General features: G+C 42.5%; 1 protein-coding gene across 2 annotated transcripts in view; it reads right to left on the bottom strand.

Annotated features, from left to right (window-relative positions):
• Positions 1–12141, bottom strand: part of ZCCHC14 (zinc finger CCHC-type containing 14) — a 37373-nt gene extending 25232 nt beyond the window's left edge. The window contains exons 1-2 of one of the 2 annotated variants that reach the window (XM_077931620.1): positions 10205–12141; positions 5861–5984 (exon numbers count right to left, since the gene is read on the bottom strand). In XM_077931620.1, the coding sequence (XP_077787746.1) occupies positions 5861–5984; positions 10205–10768 (688 nt within the window). In that variant the 5' untranslated portion in view covers positions 10769–12141. The remainder of the gene's footprint in view (positions 1–5860; positions 5985–10204) is intronic. The other variant, XM_028739934.2, reaches the window with a different exon arrangement.
• Between the last annotated feature and the right edge of the window lie 444 nt (positions 12142–12585).

Below are 12585 nucleotides of genomic sequence, written 5' to 3'. Positions count from 1 at the left end.
TATACATGTATACATACAACATAAAAATAGTGAATACTATTTTAAGATGTAAAATATTATAATGCTACATCATAATACTGTATGCCAAGGTGGGGAAACATCAGTTCACAGGCTAATCTTGGCCTGCCAAATTACCCTGTGAGACCATTTCCCCCATACCACGCCTACCTGCTGACGTCAGTAGTTACATCTGCTGATATGGAGGATAGGATTTAATCCTGCCTTGGCTGTCTTGTCCTGTTCTCAGCAGAGCCCTCCCACCTCCTTCCCAAGGCCCAGCTCCTTGCTTACCCAGCCTTGGTTAAGGCAGTGAGAGGGCTAAGGGCAGGCGTCAAATGTTGCTGAGGGCCACCAAAAAAGGTATTGAGGGCCGTATGCGGCCCTTGGAATGAGCATTGGACCACCCTGTCTTAGAAGCTTATAGATACTGATGTCACACACAATTGCAACAAAGCCCACACATGCTACTGGCCAGTGTGCCCACACATGCCCACTTGTTGACAATCTACACCACAGCCTGAAAGAATCAATTGCCTCGTTCAGTTTAAAAAGTAGCCTCAAGCTAACTCTTTTCCCCTACCGCTAAGTAGTTATTTACAAGCATGAACTATCAGAGGACAGTTGCCTTCCAGAAATCTAACAAATACCAACCCAGTCCAGACCTGCCTATTCTTCCTTCCCTCCTCACCCAAGTCCTTCCAAAGTACTTTAAACAGGAGTCTATGACATGCTGTATTTCGGATGATAGTAGAAAAAACAAACAACTGTAATTCATCTTCAAACTCTTACAAAGGCTAGGTATTTCACAAAACACCTGCCCCAAGTCAAAATACAGAAAATGCAACTATTATCAATGCATAGCTTCTTGCTACTCAAGGAATAACAGCCCCATCCAATCACTCTTTGAAGTCACCCAACCTGTTCACATGAGTCACACAGGGATACTCTCTTAAATGATCTTGGTGATTTATACCACTTTCTCTCAGCCGTGTATGTAAATGATGTAATTTCATCAGTGCTGCCCCTTCAAGTTATTGTTAAAAATAGCACAGGCATGATACACTGATGAAATGGATACACTCAATGCAGTGAGGTAATGCAATAAATCAATGGTCCTTCCTAAGAAGCACAACACAAGACGTTAGAGAGGATAGCAGCTCTGCATTTTCTACTTGGTCTTTTCTTCCTTCTTCTGCTTTCTTTTTTGCTTGATCAGAGAAAACAAAATGATGACTATTCAAACTATAAAATAAATTTAAAAATCAATTTGGGGGGATAGTCATCACCAAAAACAAATCATTTTGCTGCGTAACAGCTGACCTGTATTGCTACATCTTGATTCCCATTACTTCTAAAGTTGATCAAAAGGCTGCATCATCTACCCCTTTTAAGACTTAAAATTGCCTATACCACATAGACTCAATGTAGGTTAACAACATTAGAAACAGAAGAACTTAAATATGCCATAAACAATTTCCATGCTTTAAAAGTATACTACTAAAATATCCCATGAAAATTACAGTACTGTACTTAAATGTGGCCATAAATTTAAAAGAGTTCAGGTTCAACATTCCCTTTCATCTTAAGTTTAGAATACTGCTACATGGTAGAGCTGCACAATGGACAGAAAATCCATGTTTTACTAATTTTGCATCATTTGAAATCTTAAATGGTGAAGTATTTGGAGTTTCATCTGGTTTTCATTCTCCTTGGCTAGGGCCGGACATACTTCTTCACATCACTTTCCAAAGTTTTCCATTCATAGTAGGCCCTCACAATCAAATGGCACTGGTCCTGACCTAGCCACATGTTACGATCTCCTGTTCTATGGCGCTTTCTATTTTATCAGGTTATATTCCTCTCAGACTAAGGCCTGTATACTACAGGTGCTGTTTGACAGAAGTTTTCTCAGCAGTGTTAGCCCTGATATTTTTTCATATTTGGACCCGATACAAAAACTACTACAGTGACTATAGATTCCAAGCAGGCTGCAGGAAAATGTAGAAGTACTTTTTCAATTCTTGCATGAATATTATTCTCTCTTTACTTCAGTTAGATGTAAGTGCACATATTTGCACTCAGTTGGGAGCCATCATCTCCAAATCAATTCAATACTGGCAATATAAAGATTAAGCTTTTCCCTTCCCTCCACATGCAAGTGGATATATTCTGGGTAACCTCTTATCATTACTGCTGACACTTGAACCTCACCTTCTTTAAACCACCGGATGTTCAGCTTCAAATGTTTTTTAAACAAGTCGTCCAGAGAAACATTTGTGTATACAAGCAACATATATTAGGAAATATGTGAGCAAGAGACAGACTGAGTAATGAGTTAATAGGAGTAGCAAGAAATAATGAAACTAGCAATCAGCAGTATTCTTTCATCTCTTTAAAATTTAACCACTCTGTGCAGGAAAATAACCTGGGGGAGAAAAAACTTTAAGATGCAGATTGATTCTATGCTGAGGTACAACATCTATAACAGGGTAGAAATCTTCTTCAGTCTGACAGCTATATTCCCTTGTTGGAAATCTTCAGGGGCCACATGCAAGTGGTGGGTGGGGTCAGAGGCAAAAGGAAGAGGAGCAGCTAATTTAAAATTTACCTTTGTAGAGAAAGACTAGTTTCATACACTCACACCTCTCCTCCATCCAGGCAAGGAAGAAGCATTATCAGAGTTCACAGACACATTCCACTCAGGCAAAAACACTCAAGGAGGGCAAGAAGGTGGGCCAAATGTCAGACCAATTAGGGTATGGCCTGGGAAGAGGGGGTGTAGCTGGGGATCCGACTCAAGGATCAGTAGTAAAAGCCGAAGGATATCATTTGGACCCTGGTCTGAGGTTCTCTACTGCTTCATTATAAACGCAGAACTGTCTCACACTATTTGTTGTACACCCTACTAAAAATGTTAAAAGAAAGAGAGCCCTATACACCACCTCACATAAAAATCACATGTTTCTATATTGCAATGATTGCTTGAGCTTGGAAGATGCTACATTCTTGACATGACTGCATACCTGTTATATATGTTCTTATGTAAGTGCTCCAAAAAAGTCATATGAGGAGCCCTGTGCAGTAAGGTTTTAATGTTTTCTCCATCATAAACTACTACTGTAAAAGCTTATCGAATGTAGAATTCTCTTCAACATCTGGTTTAATGTACTTTATCCCACACTATGCTTTTGGAAAATATGCTGTGGTCAGGGCAACATCTGTTACAGTTCTAAACAGACATACTGCATACATAAATACTACTTGTTGCTCTTATCATCTGCCCAAAAAGCAGAGAGAATAATCTTGTTTTGTTTTATGTTTACATTCAGGGACCTTAATTGCAGGTTCTCTAGCAACAATAAGATAAAAGGAATGTCCAATGTTTATCAGGTACTGGTCTACTGAATGCCTGTATTCATTGTTTTTAATATTGGACTAGAGCAATGTTCTCACAAACCAGTACCCTCCTGATGTTACTGGACTCCAAGTTCCATCAACCCAGGCCAGCATGACTAATGGTAGAGGATGATGGGAGCTGTAGTCCCACACATCTGGGAGGCACCAGGTTGGGAAATTCTGGACTAGACTGATTAGACACAGATCATTCACTGGATTATTGTCAGGGAGGCTCTAGTTTTGTCTCTGCATGTGATCTCACAGAATGGAAAGACTGTTTTCAATTCTTTTGGAAATTAGCTCAATTTAATATGTAGACAAAAAGACAAGCTGAACTTCATAATGAATTAAACTTCTTGGACTTGCTTAGTATTTAGCATAGTCAAGTTTTAGCTCTTTTTGCTTCAAAGCATACTTTAGGACATTGAGTATCTATGTACAATACTTTGGCACAAGAGAAGTTGTGCCTATATTAACGACAGTACAAGATTTTCCATCATAACAAATCATTTGGTGAAGAGGGTAGTATCACAAATAATCCTAAATGATATTTGGGGATTGCCAATTGAAACAGAACACTGGGAGCATTGATACTTTTCCTAGCACCAGAGTGAGTTAAAGTTTGTTTAATTAAATCTCACATTCTAAAATCCCAATGGAAGTTTGGATAACTCACTCTGGCTCTAGGAAAAGTATCAAGACTTCCACTGAGATTTTAGAATGTGAGATTTTAATAAGCAACCTGTATCTCATTCTGGTGCTAGGAATGGTAAGTTTTGCTCATTAAGATCTCACATGCTAAAATCCCAGTGAAAACAGAGAGGACCAGACCTATATAGATCCACTGATATTGGAAGTGTATGCCCTTGAGGTATGAAACATACAAATTATGAAAAACCACAGAAGAACAATAACTGGACTTGAGGTAACAATGGAAAGCAGCATGCAATTGTTTATAAAGTGGAACTTAATTGAAGCATTGGATATTCAGTACAACAGTGCTTTGCCCTGCATGCACAAGACAGGCTGTCAATTCAGAATCTGCCATGTAAGTCTCTACTGAAGTGGGCTAATACAACCTGGCTATTAATTCCACTTGCATGAACTAGAAAAACTGAAAGCAGATTTGTACTTGATTGAGACATAAAGCAGCATGAATAATAGCATACTCCCTTGTTTTGATTCTCTCAATCATTTAGTACTATTATAATATTTTAAAGACACAAGGAGGAATGCAAGACAGAGCCATGGAAAACACACCTGCACACCAATACAATAAAGAATAGCAACTCCTGTGGCTAACCAGAAGCTCTGGGGGCAAGCGCTACTATAATTGTTGCAGTTACAGAACTGCCACAGAGAGGCGAGAGATAAAATTGTTGCACTGAAAAATAAATAGGGAATGAACAAGGCACTTTCCTTTCCTTCTGGATTACCGCTGGATTGTTCACAAATATATACCCAAACCAGGAACAGCACGCCTAGAAAATTAAGCATTTCCTGTTTTCATGAAAACTGAACTAAACAAAGAATTTGGATTCACTGCACATTTTACTTTCAAGTATGTATTAATAGAAATGTTATGTCTACTTATAACTAATGTCACTTCACTGGCAAGGTTCCAAAACACAGAAAGTCAAGGAACAAAGGACAAATAACTTGGCTTCTGCTTTCCAAGTCTTTGCTGTAGAATCACCATTCTCTCTAACCCTGGCACAAGAGGGAAGTTTCAGCACACTTGGAGAAAGCCGGAAGTTTGCAGAAGTACAAATCCCATTTTAAGAAAAATCCTAAATGAGGTTTGAGCATGCTCAGTCACCATGGAATGCTGGTGAACTGCTGGGGTGGGAAGGGGGAAGAGGAAAGGAAGAACAGAAAACCAAATGGGAGGGGAATTGGAGTATATTGGAGGGGAGATTACTAACTGGAACTCCACACTGCAACGTTTTGTTGCAAATCCAACTTTTCAACACCCCAGTGCATTTTCTGAAATCACCAGTGGTTTCAAAAGAATTGTTTTTAATCATTATACAGGAGATACGGAAGGCAAGAGGCTTATTCAATACAGAAAAAGCATTACCGGTTATAACACGCAAAATATAGATCAGAATTCCTTCCAAAGGACAATTTGCTGATGTCTAGTTGGTGTTGGAGACCAAGTCCAGAAATGCAAAGAATGGAAATAATAGAAATAGTAGAATTGTAGAGTTGGAATAGACCACAATAGTCATCTAGTCCAACCCCCTACAATGCACATGAGCATTAAATACTAATTTATTCCCAGGAATAATTTATGTGCATCAATTTATCTATAAACTGATATTAATTCAGCACTGAACGAGAAACACCAAACACACTTTATCATCTAGAGTCAATTCTTAAAATATTTTAAAGCAGAAATATATTTTTTTCTTCAAAAATAGGAGTATTACACAGAAATATCATGCAAAACCCGTAGATGCACCTTTTGAGTGTTTCCCTGAAGGCCTCTTGGGTAATGACTCCTCAATGGAATGTGCTGATGTATGTAGTGCATTTTCTAAACTGTTACCGATGTTGTTTATGGGGGTCTCAGATCTTGGAGTGACCTGGGAAGGAAGAAAACCACAAGAAAAAAACTAGTCAGTTTTATTTCTCCAAGTCAGAATCTTCTAATAGCCCCATGGTTATTTAATTGAAAGCAACTTTCCTATTTACAAGTTCCTTTGCATTTATGGTATGTTATCATACCCATGATGAGGATCCAAAGGGTATTACACTATGAGGTTTCCAAATTAGGATTCAGTTCAAGGTTTGGCTTTGAACATGAACCAAAACCATGTGAACAACCTGAAGACTCTTGTTTGTTGACGCCTAGCTTGCATCAGTTTGTTACTACTGTTTATCCTAGTTGCAAAAGGGTACCTAACTTCCTCAAGATTTCATTTTCTGGATATAAGCCTGACTCTCATTTCACAACCAACACAAGTTCACCTAATACGATGACTCACTTTCATAAAATACACATATGAACAAAAGGCCCCAATCATTTCCAAATGCAGCACTTATGGCTACCAATGTTATTGTAGCTGGGGCTTAATACAACTGTAACTTTTTCCTCTAATGCAACATATTGTTGATATTCCTCAGAAGGAAGAAATGCAGTAAAACAATTGTTTACAAAATCAGCTGTGTTTTCTGTGGCCCTTCCCTTTCTTAAAGTTACAGAATGCAACTGTTGGAATATAAACCATTATATACACTGCCTTACTAATCATTGTCCTCCCACCTTCAAGACACAACAGGGCATTTGCACACAACTCACACTGGAGCCAGCTAGTCCATGCTAGGACCCCTAGCTTGCCTACTCGCCTATTTCTGAAATGTGGCCCCAGCAGGATCCCAATAAGTTATTGCTCCTCATCCAGTTACACTTTCTTCCAATGTTAATGGTCTCCTAATATCCTCCACCTGCTTTCTAAACAGCACCATACTCTGTCCATCTCTATGTCTTTCATCATCCCTGAGACACAGAACCATGTGCACCAAAGCAGCACTTGCCCACCCAGCATTACTGTCATAAAAAGGTGTTGAAGACCAGTATTTGTTATTTCTAAAGTACACCCCCACACTCTAATAGAGTTAGCCTAAATTTAATTGTTTTAAGTAACCCAGGCATCAACTCTGTATAAAAACTGTTATACACTACAACTGTAAACTGAAGGCAAGAAATAGCATTCATCGCAGAACTGGCTTATCCATTAGCATCCTGATAAACAACAGGAACTTTGGTTGTTTTTTACAAGAAAAGTGGGTAAAGATAAACTTTGCTCTCAAGGAAGCAAACAACTGGATGAACGCAGGCAACAAATAAAGTCAAGACTAATAGCACAATCCAAACTTTGTTTACTAAGAAATAAGCACTAACTGAATTCAATGGGGCTTACTACCAGGTAGGTGGGGTTACAACTGCAGCCTAAGAATATCTTATTGTTGTGTTAGGTTTCAAGGAGAATGTACAACAAGTATCATCAAGTAAAAGAAGCTAACAAGTAAAGAGAATGGTACCCCAAATATCTCTTTCACAGATGTTGCTTCTGTTAAACCTCCACTTGCTGGAGAGAAGGTACACATGAGGGTATATTTTCTATAGCAGCAGCCAGCCTGTAGAACATTCTTCCCCAGAAGACCTTTCTAGCTCTTCTTGTGTTAAGTTTTTGTCACCTGTTTTCTTGCCATACTTTCTTTTTAAAATGGATCAGTCCCAAACTCTTACCTATGATTAGATCAGCATCAAGCTCCTTCCTTCCCTCCTTCTCTTGTGCAAATCCCACCTTTCATGGTTTGTTTTAAACATGATGTAGCATTATGCCAGCCTCAATATTAACTAAGATTAATACTAACCAGGATTTACAAATGGTCTGCAAATCCTGGTTAAAGGGGGTCAGGGATGACATTTAAAGGAAGCCATGGAGGGGGAAGTAAGTATGTGCAAGAGAAGGAGGAACATGTCTATCCTTAGCATGCTCCTGAAACCAGGAATGATTAGGTGGCTCCAAGGCAACATTCTAGAAAGAACTGTTTTATATCATTATACAGATAGTTCTCTTTTCCCCTTTTGACAATCTCAGGATTATTGATCGCTGTAGGGTTAATTATTGCTGTTGATATAATATTTTAATAAGTAGATTATTTGTAGAATCAAAGCATCCGAATAAGCATTGAAAATATGACATTTATACAAGCCTACTTTAGAGTAGCATACACTTTTCACCACTAGTTTTCCTGTTAGTGATCACTGTCAAAGTTCACAGAAAATATGAAGAAAAAGTAGTCTTTACTTCAGTAGCTAATAGGGAAATTTGTTGCATAACATAATGCCTTAAAAAAAGTTGGTCAGACTAAGGCTTGGATGGGAAATCTATGGCCATAGAGATGTTGTTGGGCTAAAGCACCATTATATGGATATTTAATGATGAACTATATTCAGAACAGGAAAACATTCCTTTTTAATACCTTTTTGTGATTTTAAGATGTGTCTGAGAAGGCATTCATTGAGCTGGAAATGAGTACCAGGAATCTAAGGCACTATACTTGCTCAACATTAATTTCTATTGTCCTGTTGCATTTGTTACTATAGTATGCTGCCATGTTTTTGATAGAGTCGCGAGTTAAATAAACTCTGAGCAAAGATGCTATATTTTCTGATTTATACCACAAAGCCCACAGGATGCCAAAAGGAAGCTCTTTTTTGGATTCTCCACCCAAGGGATTCCAAGTTCAGGGATTCCCCTTTCAAAGCCCACAGCACACCTTCTGGCCACTTCCATGAGTCCCAACTATGATAGAAAATACATCTTACATCCTACTGCGTAGTGTTTCAAGCTAGGCTTGTACTTTTTCTTCTCTGTGGTAAAGGTTTTCATAGAAATGTATTGTGGTGGTTTTCTGACACTTAAGAGTATTGGACTTTACAAGTGTGTAAAGAAGCCTCACATCTAATAGTACTTGTGATTTGTATGGGTCATTTAACAGGGACTGCCAGAGAATGTTGTCTGTTGCTTGTCTAGCTACAGATTGAATCCAATAGCTGTGTGTTTGTATGTGTGTGTAGAGAGAGAGAGAGCGTGCGCTACCTGTAGCTGGTCTAAAAATGTCAGTTTATTCCAATAAATGAAGTTTTATTCTTTGAAACAAAGAATACAAAAAAAAAAAGTTTACAGTAAGGATAGATTAGAGTTTATGTTTCTTAAATATACGGAGACTTGGAATTATCAAAATTCACAAAACAACACATTTCACTGTTTTTATATACTAACCAACAAGCAGGTCTCTCTCTCTTAAACACACACGGAAAGCAATGTTCTAGCAAAGTAAATATTAGCTATCAGATAGATGCTTCCATTCACAGACCTATCAGTCTCAGAATGGACAAATTTGTGTCAGAACTCCTGAACCAGAACAGTTTTTTTTACAGTGAAAGTTCTAAAGGATAGATCCTTAAAAAAGCTTCACTTTTAACATATGTAGTGTATTGACCTGTCAAGTTTACATTACAAAGCCACAGTAAAAAAAGCAAAGCTTGCCTTCGACCACTTCTGAAAAGTCTCAAAACTCTTTTATATTATACCACTTTATCAGCACCTTACCTGGAATGTAAAACCATTCATGCCTCATCTCTCCTTACTGATGCTACACAAGAGACACATGTGAAAGTGTCAAAATAACAGTGACAAAACCAGCACACTAATAAAGGATGCCTGCAGGAAGTAACTTTAACCTGTAGCTCCAAATCACATAGAATTCACTCAGCTATCTTAAATCATTAAATAAACAATTTCAAGCACAATTGAAAAAGCAAATACTTAGGTCTCTACCTTTCCAGAGTAAAACAGCAGGAAGCTATTCTCTTGGTCCATCTAAAGAATAGCCAGTGCAAAACAGCTATACACTTCACAGAATGGCCATTGTTTTACTTAGGACCCACATCTAAGCAGCTTCTGACCATTAGGCATGGGACTATCTTACTAGAGTTTAAAAAAGAACACCAACTATTGATGTGTAGGAAGAGCATCCTAGGAGAAGAATGCACATAAGAGAACGGAGTTTGACACTCTACTGATGAGAAGAAGGGAAGTGGGATAGGGAGAAAAGTGACCTTTCTGGCCCATTGGTGAAACTAGCCAACAGCCACCATAAACCATAGCTGCAAGACATTCTTTCTCAGCTATATCCTAATAGGCAGACACCCTCCTCCCAGAAAGGAAAGAATACTGTCCCTGCCATCTCTACAGTTCCTGGAAGAGAAGTCCCTGGATGTAATACACACCTTGTGGCAACCAGGACAAGTTCCCATGTTGCTAGCTGTGGGAGTGCTGGGACTCTTGCTAGTACTGGCAATGATGTTTTGGATCTTGGTGAGCTCTTGCCTCAGCACCTGCTTTTGGTGGAAACTGAAGGCAGGGTGGTTGGAGGCCATGGTGAAGAGCAGCAAAAACTCATCCCCAGTCCGACCCTCATTGAGCTGCAGTCCATAGTTGTTGATGACAGAGTCAATATGGGTGAGGGTGCGGAAGAGGACGCCAGCTGCTTCCCGGTGGGATGAGCCCAGGAGTGCAAGTGAGACCAAGAGCTTGCTGCGCACCACCTCATCCGTCAGGTTGGTGAGGCTGCCCAGATCAGCCGGGTTATTGGCCTTGATTTCGGAATCCCGCAGTGAGTGATAGTCTTTGCGGGCCAGGTCCTCTAGGCAGGCTCCCAGGAAACGTAACTCAAGTGGGATGCACAAGTCCAGCAGGCCACAAAGGAACTCCACCCGTTGAGGAGAAGGCAGCTCAGAAAACCAGCGGTACACACTCTCTCTCTGCAGTCGTGGACACCTCTTCTCTACCATGCTGCTAGCTACTGCCACCAGAGGCAGCAGAACCCCCCAGGGCAGAGGGTGGCCAGAGACGTGTTGCACAGGAGGGGAGATTTTTTTAAAGACCAGACCCAGATAGAGACTTGGCTAATAGGGCCTAGCCTGAAAGAGGGTTTGGTTGTTGGTTTGTAAAAGGAGGCAGCACAGATACCAACACTGAAGGGAAAGGTAGACAGAGCACCCCCACCCACCACCCCCAAAAAGAAAAAGAAACTAGGACTGGGGATCTGGTTGCTAATAAGGGTAAAAGTGCAGAGACCAAATTAATGAAGGGTGCAGGACCTGAAAAGGGAGGGAGAGAGGGAGGCAGAGGCAGAGCAGCTTCTGCAAGGCTGCAAAAGCGGATAAAAGTAGAGGACCCTCAGAGATGGGGCCAAGCACGAAATCAGAGCACCCCAATGGGGGAGAGGGAGAGGAGAGAACAGTGAGGACCCCAGCAGAAGGCCTCGATCGGAGGGCCAAAGGGGGCCCTGATCAGGTGGGGGAGGGGCGAGGGTCTTCCTCAACGGGCTGATGATGGTCGAGGCTGGGGGAAGGGCGGAGGAGGGCGGCGGGCGAGGGGCTGAGGTACCCCCCCGGCATGAAAAGAAGGGGTAGGGAACCGGGTGGGCCTCACGTGTTAATCTCCCCCCTCCTCAGAAACCGAGGCTAAATGGGGGGGGGGCAAGGGGGAGGGAGGGAGCTGAGGGAGGGCCTAGGCCCGTTATTTGGCGGATGAGGAGTGGAGGCCTCCTCTTGATTTCCCACCCTCCTCCTTTCCCCCTCACGGGGCGGCTCCCTCCCTCCGCCTCAGCCCGGCTCTCTCCATCCCCCTCTCCGGCAGGGCGGAGGAGAAAAGCCCGCCGCCGTCGCTGCTCACCCGCCCTCCTCCTTTCTTCCCTTGTTTTCCCGTCAGCCGCCGCCTCCTCCTCCTCCCCCCGGCGGCCAATCCACCCGCTTCGCCCGGCCGCCGTGCCGTTTCCTCCCCCGCCTCTCCGGTTCCAACGGCCACTAGCACGACAAAAGAAACCCCCGCGGTAGGCAATAGGCGGAGGCACACACGGTGCTGCTGCTGCTGCCACTAGTGCTGCTGCTGCCGCCGCCGCCTCCTTCGCCGCCGTTATGTGTGGTGAGTGTGTGTGATTCCAAAGGCGGAAGGATCCCTCTTCGGCTGGAAGTGAATCGACCAGGCCGGCTGGGAAAGGAGGAGGAGGCCGGGACTCATTCGCGCTCGTTGCCCCGCCCACTCCTCCCACTGACGCGTCGCGATTGGTCTGAGCTCCTGCACCCTTTCCTTCATCCCCCTCCTCAGCTCCGCTGCCCTCCGCCGCTTTCTCTCAGCTCTCCTCACCGCCCGCCTAACGTGAACCACTCGCGGTGCCGCCGAACATCAGCGGCTGTCAATCACGTCCCCCAAAGCCCCGCCCTTCAGCGTGTGGCGATTGGGCCAGGCTCTGATGGAGGGGCGTGGCCGTAGAGGGTCTGTTTCTGCGCGTGTTTGGGGCACGTGCTTGCCTTTGCCTTGATATGGCGGGGAAGAAAGAAGCGCCTCGGCCAATAGGAGGCTAGGGCCCTGGTTGCTTAGCAACAGGGAGATGGGGCTAGGGAAAGTCTGAATCGATAGGGCGAGAGGAGGGGGAAGTTACTCGTTGATGGGACGAGAGATGCTCTGGTTGCCTAGCAACCAAGGCAGCTGCGGTGACTGGGTCAGTTGGGAAGGGGTCTTGAGGCTGTCTTGAGGAAGTGAGGACAAGAGGGAGCAAAAGAAGAAGTTGGAGTCCACAATGGACCACCTTAACATGGTGGAAAGA

This window comes from Podarcis muralis, chromosome 7 (genome assembly GCF_964188315.1).
Source record: "Podarcis muralis chromosome 7, rPodMur119.hap1.1, whole genome shotgun sequence".
NCBI lineage: Eukaryota > Metazoa > Chordata > Lepidosauria > Squamata > Lacertidae > Podarcis > Podarcis muralis.
Note: the sequence above shows the minus strand (reverse complement) of the source record. Positions and strands in the feature narration are given on the sequence as shown.